The 24,511-nt window shown below is 40.7% G+C and overlaps 2 protein-coding genes across 3 annotated transcripts in view; both read right to left on the reverse strand.

The window, feature by feature from the left end:
• LOC117512575 (glutamine-rich protein 1-like) overlaps positions 1–10,001 on the reverse strand; it is a 25,671-nt gene extending 15,670 nt beyond the window's left edge. The window contains 9 exon segments of the mRNA XM_034172710.1: positions 5,044–5,158; positions 5,296–5,450; positions 5,580–5,760; positions 5,864–6,162; positions 6,165–6,630; positions 6,738–6,878; positions 6,973–7,054; positions 7,147–7,439; positions 9,791–10,001. Of these exon segments, the coding sequence (XP_034028601.1) occupies positions 5,044–5,158; positions 5,296–5,450; positions 5,580–5,760; positions 5,864–6,162; positions 6,165–6,630; positions 6,738–6,878; positions 6,973–7,054; positions 7,147–7,409 (1,702 nt within the window). The 5' untranslated portion in view covers positions 7,410–7,439; positions 9,791–10,001.
• Positions 10,002–11,328: 1,327 nt separating this feature from the next.
• The window catches only part of qars1 (glutaminyl-tRNA synthetase 1), a 30,545-nt gene continuing 17,362 nt past the window's right edge, over positions 11,329–24,511 (reverse strand). The window contains exons 13-23 of one of the 2 annotated variants that reach the window (XM_034172713.1): positions 23,896–24,135; positions 23,691–23,783; positions 21,742–21,879; positions 21,324–21,411; positions 21,101–21,247; positions 20,867–20,968; positions 16,052–16,144; positions 14,112–14,239; positions 13,966–14,032; positions 13,748–13,873; positions 11,329–13,533 (exon numbers count right to left, since the gene is read on the reverse strand). In XM_034172713.1, coding sequence (XP_034028604.1) covers positions 13,483–13,533; positions 13,748–13,873; positions 13,966–14,032; positions 14,112–14,239; positions 16,052–16,144; positions 20,867–20,968; positions 21,101–21,247; positions 21,324–21,411; positions 21,742–21,879; positions 23,691–23,783; positions 23,896–24,135 — 1,273 coding nt within the window. In that variant the 3' untranslated portion in view covers positions 11,329–13,482. Of the gene's footprint in view, positions 13,534–13,747; positions 13,874–13,965; positions 14,033–14,111; positions 14,240–16,051; positions 16,145–20,866; positions 20,969–21,097; positions 21,248–21,323; positions 21,412–21,741; positions 21,880–23,690; positions 23,784–23,895; positions 24,136–24,511 lie in introns of both variants that reach the window. The other variant, XM_034172711.1, reaches the window with a different exon arrangement.

The following is a 24,511-nucleotide window of genomic DNA, read 5'->3' on the forward strand; positions in this document are numbered from 1 at the left end:
GGGTGAGGTGTGTTGTTGTTCCACCTGAGCTGTTCATGTGGCTGCTCCGGTGGCCCTGGTGGGTGCCCTTCCTGGCCCCTGGGCCCTTCTACTGTCTTTTTTCTCCTGGTGCTCTGCATCCTGGACCCCTTTCCATCGAGGTGCATGCAAACACCCATGTGGCTCCTGGCACGGTGGAGTGGTCCTCATCATATGGCAAGGTTCTGTACTTTTGTCTTGGCCCAACACACCAGTTACAATAGTGATCAGATATTTAGCTGTGATCTGGGTCTCTGTGTGTGGATGGTTAGGTGTTTGTGGTCATCACCACAATTCGGTTTTGGGGGTTCCCAAGGGGATCAAGACTGATGTCCTAGAATAGGGTATGGATGCTCACTAAACAGACAAAACTGTTGCAGTCACTGCTCATTTATGTGGGGATGCTTGTCCTGGTATGTTGTATTGTTGGGGTTCCACCTCTTTGGTGTCTCACATTTTTCATCATCTCATTTATTACCGTCACAACTTGTCTTTCGTTCTGGTCTGTCTCCATGTTGTTTTGGTGGTCAGCCCTTCCTGATAGAAGTTACCGGTTAGCTTTAAATAAAATGTTATAAACTGATCCTGATACTGTGAGTTTCTCTGTGAATTTTCAGACCTTTTGTCTGACTTAGTGCTTAGCTCAGATAATTATAGTGGGCGATTTTAACATCCACATAGATACTGAGAATGACAGCCTCAACACTGCATTTAATCTATTATTAGACTCAATTGGCTTTGCTCAAAATGTAAATGAGTCCACCCACCACTTTAATCATACTTTAGATCTTGTTTTGACTTATGGTATGGAAATTGAAGACTTAACAGTATTCCCTGAAAACCCCCTTCTGTAATAATTTCTTAATAACATTTACATTTACTTTAATGGACTACCCAGCAGTGGGGAATAAGTTTCATTACAGTAGAAGCCTTTCGGAAAGCGCTGTAACTAGGTTTAAGGATATGATTCCTTCTTTGTTATGTTCTCCAATGCCATATACCAACACAGTGCAGAGTAGCTACCTAAACTCTGTGAATGAGATAGATTATCTCGTCAATAGTTTTACATCCTCACTGAGCACAATTTTGGATGCTGTAGCTCCTCTGAAAAAGAGAGCCTTAAATCAGAAGTGCCTGACTCCGTGGTATAACTCACAAACTCGCAGCTTAAAGCAGATAACCCGTACGTTGGAGAGGAAATGGCGTCTCACTAATTTAGAAGATCTTCACTTAGCCTGGAAAAAGAGTCTGTTGCTCTATAAAAAAGCCCTCTGTAAAGCTAGGACATCTTACTACTCAAGACTAATTGAAGAAAATAAGAACAACCCCAGGTTTCTTTTCAGCACTGTAGCCAGGCTGACAAAGAGTCAGAGCTCTATTGAGCCGAGTATTCCTTTAACTTTAACTAGTAATGACTTCATGACTTTCTTTGCTAATAAAATTTTAACTATTAGAGAAAAAATTACTGATAACCATCCCATTGACATATCGTTATCTTTGGCTGCTTTCAGTAATGCTGGTATTTGGTTAGACTCTCTCTCTCCGATTGTTCTGTCTGAGTTATTTTCATTAGTCACTTCCTCCAAACCATCAACATGTCTATTAGACCCCATTCCTACCAGGCTGCTCAAGGAAGCTCTACCATTAATTAATGCTTCGATCTTAAATATGATCAATCTATCTTTATTAGTTGGCTATGTACCACAGGCTTTTAAAGTGGCAGTAATTAAACCATTACTTAAAAAGCCATCACTTGACCCAGCTATCTTAGCTAATTATAGGCCAATCTCCAACCTTCCTTTTCTCTCAAAAATTCTTGAAAGGGTAGTTGTAAAACAGCTAACTGATCATCTGCAGAGGAATGGCCTATTTGAAGAATTTCAGTCAGGTTTCAGAATTCATCATAGTACAGAAACAGCATTAGTGAAGGTTACAAATGATCTTCTTATGGCCTCAGACAGTGGACTCATCTCTGTGCTTGTCCAGTTAGACCTCAGTGCTGCTTTTGATACTGTTGACCATAAAATTTTATTACAGAGATTAGAGCATGCCATAGGTATTAAAGGCACTGCGCTGCGGTGGTTTGAATCATATTTATCTAATAGATTACAATTTGTTCATGTAAATGGGGAGTCTTCTTCACAGACTAAGGTTAATTATGGAGTTCCACAAGGTTCTGTGCTAGGACCAATTTTATTCACTTTATACATGCTTCTCTTAGGCAGTATTATTAGAAAGCATTGCTTAAATTTTCATTGTTACGCAGATGATACCCAGCTTTATCTATCCATGAAGCCAGAGGACACACACCAATTAGTTAAACTGCAGGAATGTCTTACAGACATAAAGACATGGATGACCTCTAATTTCCTGCTTTTATCTGGTGTCTAACCAGATCCTTACTCTGGATGGCATTACGCTGACCTCTAGTAATACTGTGAGAAATCGGAGTAATTTTTGATCAGGATATGTCCTTCAATGCGCATATTAAACAAATATGTAGGACTGCTTTTTACATTTGCGTAATATCTCTAAAATTAGAAAGGTCTTGTCTCAGAGTGATGCTGAAAAACTAATTCATGCATTTATTTCCTCTAGGCTGGACTATTGTAATTCACTATTATCAGGTTGTCCTAAAAGTTCCCTGAAAAGCCTTCAGTTAATTCAAAATGCTGCAGCTAGAGTACTGACAGGGACTAGAAGGAGAGAGCATATTTCACCCATATTGGCCTCTCTTCATTGGCTTCCTGTTAATTCTAGAATAGAATTTAAAATTCTTCTTCTTACTTATAAGGTTTTGAATAATCAGGTCCCATCTTATCTTAGGGACCTCTTAGTACCATATCACCCCAATAGAGTGCTTCGCTCTCAGACTGCAGGCTTACTTGTAGTTCCTAGGGTTTTTAAGAGTAGAATGGGAGGCAGAGCCTTCAGCTTTCAGGCTCCTCTCCTGTGGAACCAGCTCCTAATTCGGAGACAGACACCCTCTCTACTTTTAAGATTAGGCTTAAAACTTTCCTTTTTGCTAAAGCTTATAGTTAGGGCTGGATCAGGTGACCCTGAACCATCTCTTAGTTATGCTGCTATAGACTTAGATTGCTGGGGGTTCCCATGATGCACTGAGTGTTTCTTTCTCTTTTTGCTCTGTATGCACCACTCTGCATTTAATCATTAGTGACTGATCTCTGCTGTCTTCCACAGCATGTCTTTTTCCTGATTCTCTCCCCTTAGCCCCAACCAGTCCCAGCAGAAGACTGCCCCTCCCTGAGCCTGGTTCTGCTGGAGGTTTCTTCCTGTTAAAAGGGAGTTTTTCCTTCCCACTGTCGCCAAGTGCTTGCTCACAGGGGGTCGTTTTGACCGTTGGGGTTTTTCTGTAATTATTGTATGGCTTTTGCCTTGCAATATAAAGCGCCTTGGGGCAGCTGTTGTGATTTGGCGCTATATAAATAAAATTGATTTGATGAGGAAGAGCAGGTGAAGGTCACACACAAATGCTATCTGTCTTGCAAGAACAAACTGTATATATGTGTATGCATGCATATAAATTGTTCTGCCAGTTTGGCATTTACCATCACTACATATGCAGACAGGGTAAAAATAAATAAATTAATTAAAAATGTGGAAAAGATTAAGCGCTGCGAATACTTTCTGGGAGTACTGTATATGTGTTGAAAGTATTGAACTTTTATAGACAGTCAGGCTGCTACAAATTATTATTTTGATAATCGACGAGTCACCAATTATTTTTTGCAATTAGTCGACTAATTGGGTCATACATAAATTGTGGTTTATAGCACCAGCATGCAGCCATTTGTCTTTGAAAATTGCTGTTTATTAAATCATTTATTTATTTATTTATTTTACTGTGTGTTATTGTTGGCAATGTTTTAATACATTCATGGCAATAAAGCAAGTTGAAGTTGAGAGAGAGCAAGAGACAGACCTCAAAGGTTGTATCATATTTCATTTCCATCATTGTGGTGAAGTGAGATCGGCCTCATGTTAATCACTAACATGTTCAAGATTACGTTAGTCAGGATATTTGCTTGCCGCGGTGTGCATGTTGTCTTGGGTACAATGTCATCCACTGAAGAGGAACATATTTTTTTAGCACTGTAACGTAGTGTTATGTTAGCGTTATCACATTTCCTATTCAAGTATTACATCGCTGTTATAACATTACAGCAAACACATAACATATGTGTGCTAAGGCTAATGAAATCGGCATTGTTAACGGTAACTTAGGGAGACTAAGATGAGGAGTATCAATTGCAGAGAAGGAGCATCAGCTTTGACATTTTAGTATGGAGGTGACAATGCATGGTATCAGCACATGCTTTCCAACTTGACTGACTTGACTAAATGTGTAAACACAAACTAATAGACAACAACCATAACTATTAAGATCATTTAAAGAAAAGACAGATTTAGGGTTGTGGTTAGGCAGTTCTGTCATGAAACCATAGTCCTGCCTCTTTGAAAACTGCATATAAGTGTTCGTACTTAATGTTCTATAGCAGGGGTCTTCAACTCCAGTCCTCAAGGGCCAATGTCCTGCAACTTTTACATGCGTCACTGCTTCAACACACCCAAGTCAATTAATGAGCCCATTAGCAGCTCTCTGGAGAACTAGACTGCATGCTGAGGAGATAATTCAGCCATTTGATTCAGGTGTGTTAGACCAGGGACACATCTAAAAGGTGCAGGACACCGGCCCTCGAGTACTGAAGTTGAAGACCCCTGTTCTATAGCAAGAGGTTTTCAAAATCATAACACTCTTCTGTTATAATGCAACGCAATTTAATTTAAGATGGAGGTATTATGGGCTGTGTGTGCACCATGCGGAAAACTCAACACAAATGCAATGTTAAAGGATTAAATCATCAGACATGTAATTGGAAAGTTTGTGTGGCTATTATGGGCCATTGTGGATGAGATGAAATGACTTAATATACAATGAAATGACAAATGAAAACTATATTGACACCGGGGGTAATTAAAGGAAAAAAATAAAACTTTCCCCACCTAGTGGATGAACACTTGGTGTCCAAGACTCCAGGATCTGGTGCAGACTTTGAGCAAAGCGAGTGTAATACTGATCTGAGAAGATGTCATCCACACGACTATTATCAAACATATACTGCAGGGAAAGAAAAACAAACATTAGTGGAAACATGGAACATGGAAACATTAGTGTTTCCATCTTAAAGAAAGCAATAAAGGCAGAATGCATGTTGTAAGATGTGAATGCGTTTTTAGTCTGCAGACTAATCTTACTTTTTGGATGCACAAAAACACATAGTAGAGAACATCAGCATCATACGACTCTCCTTCCAACCCCCGAGCCTCCGTCGTCATCAAAGAGAGACCCATGCATAGCTCAGCTACTGCACATGACACCAAATCCTCCTGGAAGCGCAGAGCCTGACGGCCTTAAAACACACATGTACAAATACAAGCATAATCCCAGACTTAGTTGAGAAAAAAGCTAATAGCAATACACTTCTGTGCATCAACAACAAAAGAGCTATCATTACAATATACACTGTGAATGTACTTACGGCCAATTGGAGCCAATTTATTTTTTTCTGCTTTGTTCAATTCTTCATTCTTCCGCTGAGCCCAGAGCTGCCACACATCTAGTCCCTCTTCTGGTTTCAGAGTAGCAGGCAGCAGTAACTCTTGCACCTGTACTTGCTGCTGTCCTTGGGTATCTACCTCTGCTACAGTCACCGTCTGGCCCTGTCCAGAGGAAAACATAAATTAACTCATAGCATACTTGGCAATCATTGATCTTTTTTTGGGGGGGGCGGGTGCACAGATAACGCAGCAAATGTGTTAGTACCTGCAGCTGCTGTGCATCCTGTCCTGACAGTCCTTGTGTGTGCAGCACCTGCTGCTGAGGGTCCCAGATAAGAGACTGTGTGGCATTGGGGTAGCCCTGTACTGCTACTGGGATATGGATGTTTCCATTCATAAGCTGGGCAGGAAACAGTGTGTTTGCAGCCAATGTGTGCACAACTTCTTCTTGTGCCCCCATCCCTCCAGAGCTTGTTATGCTTGAGACGGCCTGTGCTGTCTGACTTTGACTGGCAGAGTTCTTCAGCTTGTCATTTTCAACTGTAATCTGCGTTTGCATTGTGCAGTGTTTGCACCTGCGACCTGCACCGTCCCATAAGCCTCCTGGGGGATGGCAATATGTGTGACTTGCTCCCGGCCTCCAGACCCAGCAGGAGCAGAGTAGACTGGGATGGTCCAAGTCTCCCCTGTGGGACTAGTGATAGTGCCTGTAGCGCTATAAAGATGGGAACTGTCCACAGTCAGGAGGTCTGGCCGCAAAGACACATAACTCTGTTGCTGTCCCTGTCCCTGAGGGATAGCTAAGACTGTGGCCACCTGCTGACCAGGGAGGGCATAAGACACTGTGATGGGCATGTCCACCTTTCGCTTCTTGGCTGGCTGGAGGACACCTGCTCCTTGGGATGTGGCAACAGTGGCTCCCAGTACCCTCCGCTCAGCACTGTCATGCTGCTGTGTGGGTGAGAGCGCCCCCACTGTCTGGATTTGGATTTGTTGCCCTCCTGCCACAGCTGCAACCAATTGAGCTTGTAGCTACAACAAAGGAGAGGAAATGCTAACTGATAGCTAATTTCAAGCTCTGATATCTGCAAAATTTTAGAATTCTGCAAGGGCCAGGGATATGACTTGCATGGGTTCACCTGTTGATGCTGTTCCTCTGTAAGATCTCCAGGCTGAATCAGCTGTGCAGTTGTAACACCTTGTAGCTGTTGATGGGAGCTAGATGGCACTTGGAGGACTTGTCCCAACATCTGACCTTGCTGCTGACCTTGGATCTGCACCTAAAAGCAAAAGTTAACCACCAAAATTTAGTGGGCCAAACATCAAACAGTGAGGACAAATAAAACAATCAGAAAGCATAAAATTTGGGCCAACCTGGACTATCTGTTGTTCTGAATTCTGCTGTACAGATTGTTGAGATGTAGACTCCTGTATCTGCTGTTGCTGTGGCTGCCACCTGTACCTGTACCTGATAATTAGAAGACAGCGCACATCAGGCAACAAAAATTTTTGTCTCTCTACTAAAAGGTTTAAGAACTTTTGGCCCACATAATTACCGGACATGCCAGTTCAAGCAGTGACCCCGCCACCTCTGTGCTATCTGTGTAGATGCAGTTAGTCTCTTGTTGGTAGACCATAGTTGTGGTGGTGGTAGTTGCATCTGCACTTTGGTGAGTGAACTCCTGCAGAGCATCTGCACCCTTGCTGGCCAAGGACTCCAGAAACTCCTTCATGCGATGCTGAGGAATGCTACGAGCTTTTTGCCTCACTAGCTCCTCATAAGAGCCCGTGCCATCCAGAGAGTTATTCATTGCTGCTGACAGTGTTTTCTGTTGGAGAGTCTGTGGAAAAGGTGAATTCAGGTAGAAATATTTTCTAACATATTTTCCATAGTATAAGTTGCACCCATCTAAGAAAATAAAACTGTTTTCAAAACAAAACAAGTCACACCTTTTTCTGTATTATGAGTTGGCTGAGATTTTTTATAGTGCACATTTATTATATTATTTTATTTATGGAGATTTTTTTGTTTAGTGCTTTAATTTCAGGAATGCCTTAAAGCGCAGGTGGATAAGGAGCTGACTTGCCAAAATGTAGTCCCGGGTTCGAATCCTGTTCATGCCACCCATCTGTCTTCTTACAAAAGAGACACTTCACCTACACTGTCTCAGTCCACCCAACCGTAAATAGGTACCAGCTTTGGCTGGGGAAGTAACCTGCTTCGGAATGGCATCCCATCCTGGGAGTGTTGTAGACTATCATACACTTCACACTACAGAATACGGAGATAACCACCAGCACCAATGGGCCTATCTAGGATTAATGAACATGTGCTTTTTCACTTTATAGGTTGCCTAACCTCTCAAACTAGCTAACATTAAATAAATAAAGGTGATTTGTACTTTGAAAATACAGTACCGTATGTCTCAGACTCATGTACAGTTGTCCACTACACAATAATGATGACATGACCTATTGTACGATGGACATAATCTCAATTTTTCTGACCTCAGCATTTCTCACACATACACATTTGTTTACAAAAGAATTTTGGCATGATGATGCCAGAATAAATGGCATGCATGACCATTACAAGACTTGGGTGCAGGAGGTCAAGTCACAGAGCATTGGTAGGTGCCACATACTACACCACAGAACCATCTTTGGTGCTGGATGGCAACCAACAAGGAAGACAATCTCTCCATCTCTACCCGAAGAAAGTAAACAACTATCTGTTGCAGTAAGACGAAACATGGGTACTCTCTTAGGTGCAGCACTTGAGCATCTTTTCACAGCATCTATGTAGAAAGAACAACAAAAAATATACAGTGTGATTCAGCACGTTGATGCCCAGTGTTGAGAACCCCAGCAAGTGAAAAAGGCCAAGAGGATGTCCATGTTTTTTCTCTCTGGAACAAATAGACTGTTTCAACTGAAAACTGCAATGGACCAGGTATACGCCTTCCAGGACACTGGGTGGTTCCATTGTGTGGCAGATGCGGTGATTAGGGGTGTAAAGATGCACTAGCTCCACAATACATCTATCATGTCTACATAAATATCAAAATACAAAATGACATCACTGTTTCCACTAACAATGTAGAATGCAATTTGTGGTGAAGGCTTTCACTTTAAAGAAAAATCATAAGCATAAATTAGTCCTTCATGTTACAGATTTCCTATTAGTCTATTTTGTCAATCATTTTGATTCATCTGCAAGAGGCCATTATTTTTTCTGCACAGTAGGTTTCATGGTATCAAGATACTAATTTTAAAAATAAATTTAATAAAGGTTTCATAATACAATTATCACAATGCAAGATGCATCAGTACACCCCGAGCACTGATACGCTGCACCAGGCGTGTGATAATTCCAATGTCTGAAACTGTGAATATTCTTAAATTCTTCATTTACATAAAATAGACTTTTGATAATACTTAGCAAAATGAGTTTCAGGACAGAATATCATCTAACAAAAATAGTTATCACAATAGCTTGATGTTTACACTTTTTTTTGCCTTCTCACTCAAAAAATGGCAATATATGCCATAGTACATATTTCACATATTCAAAACATGACTCAATTTTTCACCCTGAAGGTACCACCTCCACTATTAAGTGAAATAATCTTTTCTCCGTAAAAACTTGCACATTCTAAAAGATTACAAAAGCAAAAAGACAGCCCGGTGACTAATGAGTCGACGAAATAAACTACCAACTAAAGGGTAACAGTGCTTCAAACCTGAACGGGAGTTCCACTGGTAAAACAGATGATTTTACGAAAGGGTTAAATGTAGCTGCGCATAGGAGCAAGGACAAAAGCGCGGTCTCATTCCAAATCCAACAGCGTTGAGAGCAACGACGGAAACGCATACAAACAGAAAACATATAAATACGTCTCAATGATTAAAGGCGTTGCGTGCATTGTGCATCAGCCCTTAACAGCTGATTACACAACAAGCTAGGTTAGCTAGGTGCACGGCTAACTAGCCTCGCGTGTTGTGTGCACAGAACATTGAACCGAAGTGAGCAACGCGTAACAATGTGCTTCCGTCTGATCCAAAAGGAGACACAGAAGTCGGCCTGTAATCAGAAGCCGGGATAACTTTGTCCTCCAACGAAGTTAACCATCGATATTTTTCGATTCGCTCCAATGCTAGCGGGCTAACGGATAGCAGGCGCGTTAGCTACCTGTCTTCTTCAACTGGGCCGATGCTCGAGGTGCCCACGACTACTCCTCTTCAAACGAGCAGAGAAGCCAAGCGTTACTAATGCGTTTCTATTGTTTATTCTTCCTCTGTTTATCTTACTTTCAGTTTGATAGCTGTCTATATTTTTTCTTCTTCTTTACCACTCATATCTCGCTGGGCGCCATCTTACAACAGTAGTCTCCAACCAATAAGCGAATGAGTTTCAAGTCCACCGTGTTGTCGCGGTATTACAGTCAGACGACATCGCGACAGGCAACGCTTGTTGACTCTTTGTTTAAAGGCGACACATATTCGCATCGCGTCTGGCAAAACGACACGATATTCAGTCCACCTTAAAATGCCCCTTATGTTCGACATGCGCTCTCAGTGGTTCACTGGCGTCTGAATCTTTTAAGGTGGTTCATAATAAATGCACTGATCATTTGGTTTGTATGCTGGTAGCTCTGGGTAGGTATGGGTTAATTCCCACGCGTGATAATTCAGCGTGGTGTGGTGGCTTGATTTCCAAATATTTGTATTGACTTTTTTTTCTGTTTTCTGCAAAGGGTAAGATGGAGTGTTTTACAAGGTTTAAAAAGTGCCTGACAAAAATTTAATACAAACGACAGACAGGCAGGAGAAGATGGAGGCAAAAGAGGTTTATGGATGTGTTGAAGGAGGACATGCAGGTGGTTGGTGTGACAGAGGAAGATACAGACAGGGTGAGATGGAAACGATTGATCTGCTGTGGCGACCCCTAACGGGAACAGCCAAAAGACAAAGAAGATCCATAACTCCTGCATAAAAGTAATGATCAAAGCCAAAATACATTCTCTTGGTAATTACATTTTTGCAACTCTGTTCCATCTGATGCAGATGCTCTAAATGTTTCACACTAAGGCATTATATTCCCCTGTTGACACCAATGCTGACACAGCAATGTCACGTTGCTACCATGCAAGTTGCTTAATTGCACATGGAAGCAACAAACTTGTTCAAAGTGCTTTTCCTGATTGGAGACTTGAACCCGTGTTCTAGTTACAACCCCACTTTAACCCTCCAAAAAGTGGCAGAACTATGAAGTTAAACATCGTCTATTTTCTAATTCCTATTACTGTAACATAGCTACCTACTTCAGGTCAGGCCTGGTTGCATTTCATAGTAGCATCCACTTGACGATGAAACCACCCTGGATGCTTGACAAAGACCCAAGCAGATAACTGATCCCCACCTCTCTAAAGTTACCATCAGTCACAGTCAGGTGAAACATGAATGCCTGTTTTGCAGTTGGTGGGGTCCGTAAGACTGCAATGGATGCTGCATCATGTCCAAACACAACACATGGCCAAAATGTTGGAGCTGATGTTCCTTCACAACACTAGTGATACTCATAATCAGTCTCCCAAAGTAGCTATCTTTGACACCAAGTCAGCCCAGTGGCATCCAAGGCACCTTGTACAAAAGATGCCCAATCATAGCCTTAAGTTACTGACTACCTACAGGCACTTACTTCTAATAATCAAAAATTAGACAGTGCAGTCTGTTCAAGTATCATTTATTGTGTTTGCTTCCAAAATGACATGTACATACTTTTGAGACTTAAAAAAAAAAGAAGAAAAATTGGCAGAGGCCTCCTCATTTGTAAGAAATTCATATACAGCATTTGAAAGCATCTCCACTGTGTAACACCCACGTAGAGCTAATGAATCAATTATAAAATCAACAGCCCTGTTGTGGTCAGAGGTTTCCATACACTCATCACTGACATGAATCTCAAAGTAACATTAAGCTTTTGAACATTTCTTTGAAATACTCTTTTTAAATGGGCCATACTAATTGTACAACACACATCTTTAATAGAAAAGAACAAGAATTTGGTGCCCATTTTTAATGCTTTCTGGGTTTTCTGAAATTAATACAGGATCAAAAGTATACATACATAGTCAAAAATATGCAGACAGCCACTTCAGATCATTATTCCAATGGGTTTTAAAGTTCCACAATATTTCAACTTCTTGTTAACAATCCAGATTTGATTGACTAAATCTGGTAGCTTGTCTGTACCAAAATAATAAAGGTCTGTCAGCAGTCACTGGACTGACCAATACACATTACACTGAGAAAGCCTAAGGAGCTCCATGCAGATCTGAGGCGGAGGATTGTAGTTTACATGTGAGGAGTGTCTCTTGTAGCCATTTCTAATAGCTGCAGATTCCAAGATCATCAGTTCAAACACTCTACATACTGTACATAAGTACAAGTTATTCAGAGATGAAGGGACTTTGACAAGGTCTGGAAGAAGACAAACTGTCACAGACAATGTCGAGAGGAACAACCGAGGAACCACCAAAATACATGCCTGCCATGACATGGAAGCTATTGGAACACCAATGAACCCATCTACAACAGGGGTCATAGATTCTGTTTGTGGAGATCACCTGCCCTGCATGTTTTTCACTCTCTGTGCTCTACCCACTGCAAATTATCTAAATTAAGTGTGCACTACTAATCTATAGTTATAAAACAGCAAGCTTGATTAATCAGTTGTAACTACAGCAGACATACATTGGGGGGGACATGTAGGGCAGGAACGGCATGTGTTATGTACACTGCCATGGACTGAGAGGATGCTGTCCAAGAAAGAAGGCCCTGCTCCAAAATCAACTGAAGTTTGCAGCTGACCACACCAATAACCTTGTGCCATCATTTAAACATGGATATGGTGGTATCATGCTCTGTGGCTGTCTTCCTGTCGATGGAATTTGTGCATTGCACAAAGTGGATGAAATAATGAGGAAAGACCATCTCAGAATTTTTTAAAAATCTTAAATCATCAGTTAGATGGTTAAAACACAGACACAGTCAGGTCTTTCAAAAGGACAACTCCAGCGCATCATAAGCTTAGCATAAGGATGACAAACCCCATAGTTCTAACCTCAACCTCTATAATATCTGGACTGTGCTTAAAAGTTGGGTTCATGTCAGGAACCAAACAAATTTAACTGAACTTTGCCATTTCTCGCAAGAACAATGATCAAATATCCAAGCAGAATTCTGCTTGTCAGTATTTACCATGAGTGTGTCAGGTCAAGGTGAAACTTGGTAAAGTGACAGTCAACCAAATGTTAGGTAGGCTGTATGTATCGTTTGGAGCCTGTATGTGTAATCTTGACACCCCTGTTGATTTCAGAAGACCCAACATAAAGTATTTTAACTTTTCTATGATTTTTTTCATGATTTGTTTCATATAGTTATTCTTCCCCAGTAAAAGAACAATCCAAAGAAATCAATGGAAGCCCAATAATGGCAATAATGTCCATGATGAGTGTATGCATATTTCTGATAGCAAATCTGCAAATTGTAAAGTTTTGTTACTGAAGATACTGGAGGGCATTTCAAAACTACTTTTGTGACAGACTAGCCATAAGCTTGAGAGTATTCACCCTGATAATACAGTAACTACTTCTGCCATGAAGAATTCACAGTAAACTGGATTTTTTTCTCCCAACTTTTTTTTCTGAAATTTTATAGCCATACAGACTGCAGTTAGTAAATATTACAGTACTTGATTTGGCTCAATCTGTCATCTTAAGCAGTCTGCATCTTCGCTGATATTACACTTTAAGTGATGCAAACAAGTACACTGCACACATGTCCGTGGGCTCACAGGAAATGTGACTTGATGTCAGTCAATCAGATCTTCCCAGGATCCTCTTTGAGGGTAACTGTTCTGTTGAAGACCAGCTGCAGTGAAAGAACAAAAATGCTTATGGATCTCACTAATTTCACATGCCAATATGTTTTCAGCCTAGCAGCTGTGTGAAGCAATTCCTCAAATAAATTCAAAATAGAAAGCTTTCAACACAAACATCAAACATGAATAATATAAATTGTAACATCATCCTCATAAATACATGTAGAATAACAGTTTTAAAGTAAAACCTTTTTCCTACTATACCTTGTATGCTGTGCTGTCTGGGTCCAGGGAGAAGTAACCAACTCTTTCAAACTGGAATTTATCAAAAGTTTTAGCTCCTTTTACTGAGGTATCAATTAAGGCACTACTGATCACCTGCAGAGAAGTCTAAAAGCAAAAGAACAACAAACAATCAACTTGTCATTGACATCACTTATGTAACCCAAAAAGACCTGTCACTGACGTGCAGATCTACTTACAGGGTTTATGTCACTCAGAAAGCCATTAGGAACATCAGACAGATCCTCTGGATGTTTGTGGAGGAATCTACAAAGACAGCGGTGGGCTCTGGTGAGTGAGTTTGAAATAAAAACTCAGTTTTGCAAAATAAATCCTTCTGACTTACAGTCTTTCATAGAGGCGAATTTCACACACCATCGGCTGGCTGACCCAGTGGATGAAGGCCTTTGGCCTCTCTGCATTCTCAGAACTGCAGCAGGTCACCTCTAACTCAATCACTTTACCCTGAGGATCCTGGGAAACAGTTACAGACCACAGAGCATGTAGCGTGGACAGACATGAACCAAAAGTGGAAATATGGCAGCACTTTCTGGTGTGTAAAAATAAGGACAAGCACAAAGACCAGCAAACAAAAGTAAGAACATACTGGATAGCTAAAAATGAACCATTTCGCATCTGGTGAACTTCGATGCACCAGATTAACAGAGAAGGAGGAAAAAGCCCTCTGACAGACTGGCGTCCTGTCCAAGGTGTACCCTGCCTCACGCTCTATGACTGCTGGGATAGGCTCCAGCCCCCCGTGACCCTTAGTTGGAGTCAGCGGGTATAGAAAATGGATGGAAGAAGAAGAAAAAAAAAGCATCTTTGTTTTGCCTACGCAATATCCCATAGATACAAGGGGTGATTGAAAAGTTTTGAGCCTGACTCAGCGACTCCTCGATGTCAGTACAGTCAGAAGGTGGGTAAGGAGTTTGAAATCTAAAAATCCAGTCACAGTGAGTCTTTATGACCAGTCCTGTAGCGGGCACCCCAAGAACAGCCACAGATGCACAGCATCAAGTTTGGATGGCTGAACTGATTCACCCCAATCACAGTGTCAAGCAGAAAGACACTGGAATGATTGTTGGTATTCCAAAAGAGTGGGTCCATCACATTAGTTATTATCGAGAGTGGGTCTCACAGATGCTGACTCTTGAAATGAAACCGAACTGAAAGGGGGTTTGTCAGAACTTCTGACTTGAGATGCACAGGAAAGTGATGCTTTCTTTTACTGAATTGTCAGAGTCCTGGGTACATGACTATGACCCAGAAAACAAGTGGCAGTCACTGGAGTACAGCCATAAGGACTCACCTTGCCTGAAAAAATTCAAAGTCATCCCTTCTATGGGAAAAGTCTTGACCATTTTTTTGAAACCGTGATGGCATAGTCCTCACAGAATTTTTGGAAAACGACAACCTGCCAACTCTGACCAATATGTGAGCACTTTGGAAATGTTGCATGCATGCTTGAAGCGGGTTCATCTGGGAAAAGATGCAATTCTTCAGCATGACATTGCTTGTCCAAATACACACAAGTTAAACACAGGGTGCATTGCAGTGGATCAAATTTTGCAAGATTTAACCACACCCAGCATGTAATCCAAATCTTATGCCCCACAACATTTCCTTTTTCCTAGATGGAAAAGACACCTGAAGGGACACGGTTACACTAACAGAGATGAAGCATTGCAAGTAGCTGTGTCGCTGGTGCTGAGAGAAGACAACTGATTTCTTTACCAATGGAATGCAGAAACTTGTCTGGAGTTGGCATAAGTGTGTAGAAAGGGAAGGCGATGACATGGAAAAGTAACTACTGATGATGTAGTGCTTAAGCGGTGAGCCTGAGACCAAAGGATCCTTGGTTCAAACCTTCGTTAGGCCAGGAAATCACTAAGGGCCCTTGGACAAGGTCCTTAATCCCCAAGTTGCTCCCGGTGTGCAGTGAGCATGCTGCATGGCAGCACCCTGACATTTGTGTGCGAGTGTACATGAATGCACGGCATCAATATAAAATGCTTTGAGCTTCTGATTCAGATGGAAAAGCAAAATCGGAATGCAGTCCATTTACCATTTAGCTACACTGCATGATAGAGAACATTCCAAGCTTTATGCAGATATGCAATATATGCGAGTATCTTGCTTGTTATTGAAGTAATTGCGTGAAACAACTTTTCAGTCAAACCTCGTAAAACAAGTGAATGAACAGTGTTGGGTCTATATGTGCACTGGCATGTTATGTTGCTTGTGATAAAGATGACTTAAGATCTGTGGAAATGTTCATCTTACCTTGATGATCTTCTGTACAGAGATGACATACCCAGCATGCCTTAGTCCAACAGGCTGTTCTGGGGTAAGACGCTTGTAGCCCTTTTCCATTACCTGCGACAGAGAAGTATCAGTTAGTATCGGGCAGTATACCAGGTCAAATTTTCTTTTTGGTTCGGTTTATATTTGCTGCCATACTGGTTCACAGCATGAACATTACTTTAAGCACTTGTTCAATGCATGTTTTTACATCTGTGTTGTTGCACACAGGCATTGTTTCTGGCTGACACAAAGAAGAGACTTTTCAGGACTCAAGAGAGAGACTTTTGACATGATGTGCACTCTCGCCTCATAACAGCATGCCATATCTGTTGCACAACTGGCTTGAACCATGATAAAATAACAGCGAAAAGTTGTGTTAAACATTAAGAACTGTAAATGAAATCCAGCCTACAGAAATAAATGCTATGCGACAGTCAATGCCTGGTTTCTTCTACACTCTGCCTGTGATGCTGTCCTCAGTGGCATATTCAGTGGATATTCAACAAACTGCACATGTTGATCAAGAGGGTGCTGTCATGAAACAGCACAGTAACAACAACAACAACAAAAAACAGTAGTAAAAACCCAAAGAAAAACATTTAAATCTCAGATGCATTCTGGTGCATTTTCAGGTCTATTTACTCACCAAACAAAAAAAATTCCAAAAATTAATTTGTTGGGTCAGGTCAATTTTTCCACTCAAGAGAAGTCTTTTCTTGTATAGTCACGATACAAGTTGTGTGAATAGACTATTTTCCCATATTGACAAGATGACAAAACTATAATACATAAGTCTGTCACATGGATATGGATAGTGTTGCTACCATCAGTAACACAACATATTTGCACTGGACTGTTACTGTTCTCTCTCTACATTTATCTAAACATTTGACTTTGACAATTTGTGATTTTATAACAACTGATAGTGTCTTAAACTAAACTAAACTAAAATATGATACAAGTAAAGCTGCATCTACTGTTCATTAAGTCACCAATATAACTACTAGTTCTCAGGAACACTGATTTGGGTTTAAATTAGATTCTTCTTCACTTCTATGAATGGGGAAACACAATAACACAATAACACAGCATTTCTGGGATACTCACAATTCACGTCTTGTGAAAAACAGTACACAAAAATTTTTCACATTAATATCTGACTTCTATGAGCATTTGAAATATTTAGCATATTTTAATACACATTAATATTTCACACCAATGTAACAGAAGAAACCATAAAATGCAGATTTAGCAGGCTAACATATGTTTGCATGGAGACAGTTTGAAGTAAATTCATCCCAAAGACAGAGTTTGATTTGTGTGAAATAACTTGATAAATGTCAACTAACAAAGAATTCCATCAAAAACATGATGTAATAAAATCAAAGACTTACCAGGGATGTTAATGTTTCCTTATAAATAATAATTAAAAAAAAGTTGGGGCAGCGTTTTGGCCCTTTTGGTCTTATCACCATTTGAATTTATTCCTGATGAAATTTAAATCATCTCCCTGCAGCAGAACATTTCATCCATTTCCTTTGTTTTTTCAACACAACATGGAGTTCATTTTAAAATCTGTAACAGCATCTCTCATTTGCTGCTGTATGGATGAGCGGTGCAGCGTTATATTATTTTATTATATTAAATTATGTCAGGAAGGTATTAAACTTACGCTGACACACTCATTCCCAAATACTAGTGTTTAAAGTTACACGGATCTGCGCTGTTCAAGCTGCTGAGCTGAGGTGTCCTGCTGCAGCTGCTGCTGTGTTCAACGCAGCGCGGCTCCTAAAACCATTACAATACATATATACGAGGTCTGTTAGATAAGTATCCAACCTTTCTATTTTTTTCAAAAACCATGGATTTGAATCACGTGTGATTGCATCAGCCAAGCTTGAACCTTTGTGCGCATGCGTGAGTTTTTTCACGCCTGTCGGTTGCGTCATTCGCCTGTGAGCAGGCTTTGTGTGAACACTGGTCCACCCCTCTCGTCGTTTTTTTTATTGCGAATAAATGTCTGAACGATTTGGAGCTTTGCTGCATCAGTTTTTTTCCTGAAACTGTGAGAGACCTCCAGGTGGACACTGTTCGGAAAATTAATATGGCTTTCAGGGACGATTTTATGGGGATTACACAGATTAAGGAGTGATCCAGACGGTTTAAAGACGGCCCACAACTGCTGAGAGCGCGCCGCGCTCCGATCAACAGGCTCAAACCCCACTGAAACAACCAGATTATTTCCAACGTGAAGGCTTTGTTGATCCGGGACCTTGTCTGACTTTCACAAAAAGGCAGAAGGCGTGGATATCAGCACTTTTTCGGCACATTCCACTGTTACAGGAGTTTTTTTCATGGAAAGAAAAGCGGAGGGACGCGGCACAGAGCCGTTCATTATGCGGCACAAAACCACCTCCGTGTTGGTCTCACAGGACGGCTTTCAGGTGGATTTCAGACGGCTGCCGGTTGCTTTTCAGTCGTGTGATTATCCGAGAAATTGAGCATGAGCTGGACATGCCCCAACATGTCCTGTGAGGCTTCATCACGGCGTTGCTTTGCGCCATGCGGCTCCACCGCGACGCGCAGAATTCCGCTCCTCTTTCCATGACAAAAACTCCTGTAACAGTGGAATGTGCCGTTCATTTCTAAACTGGACGCTGTCTTGATCCGGTATGTCATCTGACTAGCACAGGAATTATGAAAAGACGTGGACATCAGCACTTTTTCGGCACAGACGTGCGGAGGAGTTTTTGGGTGTTACTTTAGATGAACATTTGACCTGGAAATCACATATTGACTATGAAAATTAAGGTAGCACAAATAATAGCTGTGTTACATAGGGTTAAACACTTTCTAAATAAGGATGCCTTGCTTATGTTGTATAACTCACTGATTGTTTCATATCTGACCTACTGTACTGAAGTGTGGGGAAGTGCTTGTAAAACCTACATTAATCCAGTTTTTATTTTACAGAAAAGAGCTGTGAGAATTGTAAGTGGAAGTGGATATAGAAGTCCAACAAACCCAATTTTTATACAGTTGAAAATCTTGAAATTTACTGAATTGGTAGAAATGAATATTTTAAAAACTATGTACAAAGCTTATTTTAAAAAAAATTTACCTATTACCGTATTTTCCGGACTATAAGTCGCACCGGAGTATAAGTCGCACCAGCCGCTTTATCCATTATAAAGAAAAATAAACCATAAATAAGTCGCACTGGACTATACGTCGCATGGACATACAGGTACGTTAACTTAACATTGCATGATGATTTACCCTCTTTTAAGAGTTTGATAATCCTCTCCTTTGTTTCAACTGACATCTCTCGTGTTGGAGCCATGATTCATGTCAGTCCACTTGGTGCAACAGCTCTCCAAGGTGTGATCACTCCTTTTTAGATGCAGACTAATGAGCAGATCTGATTTGATGCAGGTGTTAGTTTTGGGGATGAAAATTTACAGGGTGATTCCATAATTTATTCCTCAGAATTGAGTGAGTCCATATTTTTTTCCCCTCTGCTTGGTCTAAAAAAGTAACCGTTACGGACTGCCACAATTATTTTTTCCTGATTTCGTACAGTGTTTCTTAAAGCCAGAAAGTTGCCATTTGAAATTACTTTAGTTTTGTGTCATGTCTGTGATCTGCTTTATTTTCTACAAAATTAAACAACTGAATGAACATCCTCCGAGGCCGGTGACTCCATAATTATTGCCAGGGGTTGTAACAGTGGAAAATATCAACTAGACATAAGTGAAGAGTTAATGGTCCGTGTCATCGGGCGACACAGGTACGGCAGGAGACATACAGCTGTTTATCATCCAAATATCACGGACATAGTGACAAGAATAACCAAAACCACTTACTTATGTAAGGAAATATTGTCTGTCTCCCTTGTTCCTCCGTTTGTGGCTTTGCCAACATGCGCAGCTTTCCAGTATATTCCACCTTTTTCTTGAACTTCTATGCACGCAAATCACAAAGCCAGGAATTAAAATGGCGATCATGCCTCCTTGTCGGCACGCGTCTCAGTGCTACTGCGCTCTCTAGTTCTTATATACAGCTCCATGGACAGACCACAGACTAAATCAAATGCACGCCAGGAAAACACAAATAACCATAGACATATGAAGAGGAGACGCCGGACTGGTTGCTGGGGCACAAGAAATGCGGCTGCCATCTTGGACCAGTCATTGTACTCCTAGTTGAGCAGCACAGGGAACAATGCACAGTGAAGGTTTGATTTTATAATCTTGTTTATTTTTTGACTCTTTCTATATGAAGTTGCTTTGTTCTTTGTTATTTTCTCTGTTCTGTAAAGTGTCTTTTAGCAGTGTGAAAAGTGCTATATAAATATAACTGCAGAGAGGGTGACTGCCACACGCCAAGCACGAGAAAGAAGCTCTGCAAAACAGTCCTCTTTCAGGGGTTGTAGCTGTTAAACTTCATTAGCAAGTTTGTACATTTGTAAATATGGTTTGGGGCACGTATGTCATGTTCTTGTGTCTCTCTACTTTGTACAGTCTTGGAACACTCTCTTTCTCTCTCTGACCTGATATGAAGTACACTGATACTCTATATATGATTTATATATTTATTTTCTGCAATACATTTATATTATATATATATATATACACACACACACACACACACACACACACACACACACACACACACACACACACACACACACACACACACACTTTCATCACTGCAGTCCACGCAAGAGTCAAATTTCTGTCTAAAAATGAAGCCAACATATTCTGTCAAAGTACTAAAGTATTTCTCTCTAACCTCTCTGAAGTCACTCTGTTCAATGAAGACAGTCCGTGTAAATGGAACAGTATGGCTTCCTTTGGCCTCATTTGCAGGAAAGTCTGGTACTCGAACCTCTGTCTAAAAGAAGACAACAGAGAGATAATCCAGCATGTTATTTATTAAGCTGTTAAATATATTGCGTGTTATCAGATTTAACAAGTCAGGCAACAGTTTTGACCAATTCTGGTGTATATGGTGGTGATATACAACCTGTGTGTTCTCAGGAAGATTTGTTATGGTCACTTTGAGAGGTTCTAGTATAGCCATGGCTCGTGGTGCAGTTTCATTCAATACTTCCCTCACACATGCCTCCAGCAGGTGGGGCTCCATTGTTGTCTGGGAGACAGTCACTCCTACCTGCAAAGACAAAGACAATACTATACAACAGCTACATCCTCTGTCATTTAGTCTTGCCTTTGTGTGCACTGCATACCCGTGCGCAAAAGTTGTTAATTGCATCTGGGGGAAAACCTCTTCTCCGCAGTGCAGTCAAAGTGAAGAGTCGGGGGTCATCCCAGTCTCTGTAAGTGGAAACAGTCACTTCTGTGGCCAACCAACATATCCAGTGTTGTGTAAAGACATTATACAGAATCTATGGTCAAAATCCTGCACGGAATCAAAAATAATGTTCCACAACTTGAATATATACTGTAATTAAAACTGCATGCTCACATAATGGATCTACATGCTGATACTAACCCTCTAACTACTGCCTCTAACCCACTGTTCAAAAACAAAACAAAAAACCCAAACATCTTATGTGACTGATTTGAATAAAATCCTGCAGACTCCTTGCTGCCCCTTTCACAAGGCTACCAGAAAGCAAGCAAAAATCAGAAAAGCCACTTTACCTGACGATGCCATTCTCGACTAATTTGATGATTTTTCTTTTAGAGACAACAGTGTACGTGAGGTTCAAGCGTCCATACTCCCACTGTACAGGGCAGTACACATCCAAAGCATTACACAGCCAGTAATATGACGATCGCCTAAGACATTCATAAAAACAGGTAACATTAAAGCTTTCACACACCTTTTAGGGAGGACAATTATAGTAATCTATATATTAAAAGCCAAGTGGCCTCTGTGTATGTGTGCGTGCATGCATATGGCTTAAATCATGGACAAACTGGGAAGAGCTGACATTTTCTGTTTGGCATGCTTATGTATTTTGGGTTAAGAATGAATGGCGCCAAAACAAAACTTTGATAGAACTAATATTTTTGGAGAAACTATGGATATTGGCTAACAACAATGAACAATCGATACTGATAATTGCATTCTGGACTCACACACCATTCCAGCAGAGGGCAGTAAATCAACTATATATTAAAAGCCAAGTGGCCTCTGTGTACGACGTGTGTACCTTTGAAGCAGGGCTGTGAAATGAAAATTGTGAAATCTGAGGAAAATTTGCAGGGGGTCGGGGGGTAAAGCTCCCCAGGAGTCGGGGTCTAGGGCCCTGTGGGGCCCCAGAATTAAATTTTTATCTAATGATACTTTTTCAGCATCTCCTGGAAGAACAAATCTCAAAATTAGTGCATATTTAAATGATCCTACATTCAACCTTTTATTTGACCTGTCAATGACGATGTTGAAATAACAGAATATGACGTGGAAGTAGGACCTGGAATGATTTTCCTTTTAATTGTAAACCAAATTATGCATTAACTCAGAACAATTAAACTACATGAAATTTATGAAGACTGAAAAGACTGTTACAGCATTTCAAAAACCACAGCTAAAGCTTGAGGAATATTTGGAAAGTCATGGTAAAATATTAATAACATACCTTATAGTAAAAAGTAATTTATATTGTGTAAATTCATGCAGCCTAAATCCATTCAAAGCCACAATGTCTTTTTACAATGAAAGAAAGTCTAGATTAGTGGAAAAAAGTCACATAATCTTGTCTAAAATCCTGTTTGAACAGCAGAATGTTTATTTTCCAGGGAGAGAAAAATTCTTACCGTGTTTCCTGATGGTACACTTCACTTTTCCCGTTTCTTTTATCTTTCAGGTGTGTTGATGAAGCCAGCGACGATTTCACGGATTTTTGTCCTTATAAGACTTTTTCAGTTCTTCTCGCCATCTTCTCTCTGTGTGACGTCGCTCCGTGACACAGACATGCTGCACAAATCTTCTTTTAAAAACTTAAAAGCTCTAAAAGTTTGGGATGTCCACATGCTACATTTAGCTTAAGCGCCGCACAGGAGCCACACAGCGTCGCCGCAGCAACCAACCAGTCCTGCTTTACGACAACTGTCGTAACAGCTACACTTTGAGTGGCATTTTTCCTCAGCGAAACTCCGCGGATCCAAGGAAACTGTTTTGTATCTGTAACACACAGATCAGTGTCCGTGGACTTATAAAACTTACACGATGTCGTAAAAAAGAGAACACTTTGCGATAAGCATTTTAAAAACTCAGTGATGTTCACAATTGAAGAGTACATCACCAACGCCCCCCCATGATGAAATCCGCAGATCCGCGGAGTTTTACAGCCCTGTTGAAGACGTGAAAACTGGTGAGAGCAGACATTTGCTGATTGGTATGTTTATGTATTTTGAGTCAAGGATGAACATCACCAAAATGGAACGTTGATAGAGCTAATATTTTGTGAACAATGGATGTTGATAATTACATTCTGGACTCCCATGCCATTCCAAATCATTATAGCAATTTTGCAGAATTTATTCCCACCCTTGAAAAATATTAGCTACCTATTTTATAAATACTACCTAATCTAGAGACCGTGGATCCCCACAGGCAACAGACTAGTATAAATTGAAATTCATACCTAGCCTGAAACTCCTTAGTACACAGTGAATGTGTGATATTTTCAATAGAGTCACACAGACAGTGGGTGTAGTCATAGGTGGGGTAGATGCACCTGGAGAGAAAAATGAGAACCTGTATCAATACAACACAGCTTGTATGAAGATTTTATACGAATTAAAATGATCAAATTAGCAGAATAATCTGGGATGCGCAGCTTTTCATACCATTCATCTCCTGTTCGATGATGCGGCGTGTATTTGATTCGATAAGCCACAGGATCCATCTTCCCATCTTCCATGACCATCTTCATTCTGAGTGTCGCCTCTCCTTCAGCAAACATGCCCTTCTTCATCCTCTCAAACAAGACCAGTGATTCCTCAGTGGGACGGTCTCTCCATGGCGATGGAGGAGCATTATAGCCCTTCAGTTCCTCCCCCTTTTGGTGGCACACATATGCATGGCCTCTGAAAGAAGTCAAAGTAAGTTACGCACTTACAAAATCCTTCACGGACTAGCATCTCCCTACCTGGCCAACCTAAGTAAATCTTGCATACTGGAATACCTTCTCAGGATGCAGGTTTACTGTGTGTCCCTAAGATTAAAAAGAAGGCAGCAGGCCACAGAGCTTTCACTTATCGTGCACCTGTGCTGTGGAATGATCTGGCAGCTGTGAGACAGCGTCTAGATCAAGACTCATGTTTTTCCAATTGTATGGCTAGCATACCTGTGTAGTGTCTAACCATTTCTCCTTTCCTTTTACATTGTGTTGTAAAAAGTGTGTTGTAATGGAACAGGTCCAGCCTCACTATATCTAAACTCTGTCTGTTATTGAAGCAAAGG

The sequence above is a fragment of the Thalassophryne amazonica genome, chromosome 6 (assembly GCF_902500255.1).
Source record: "Thalassophryne amazonica chromosome 6, fThaAma1.1, whole genome shotgun sequence".
In the NCBI taxonomy this organism is placed as follows: Eukaryota; Metazoa; Chordata; class Actinopteri; order Batrachoidiformes; family Batrachoididae; genus Thalassophryne; species Thalassophryne amazonica.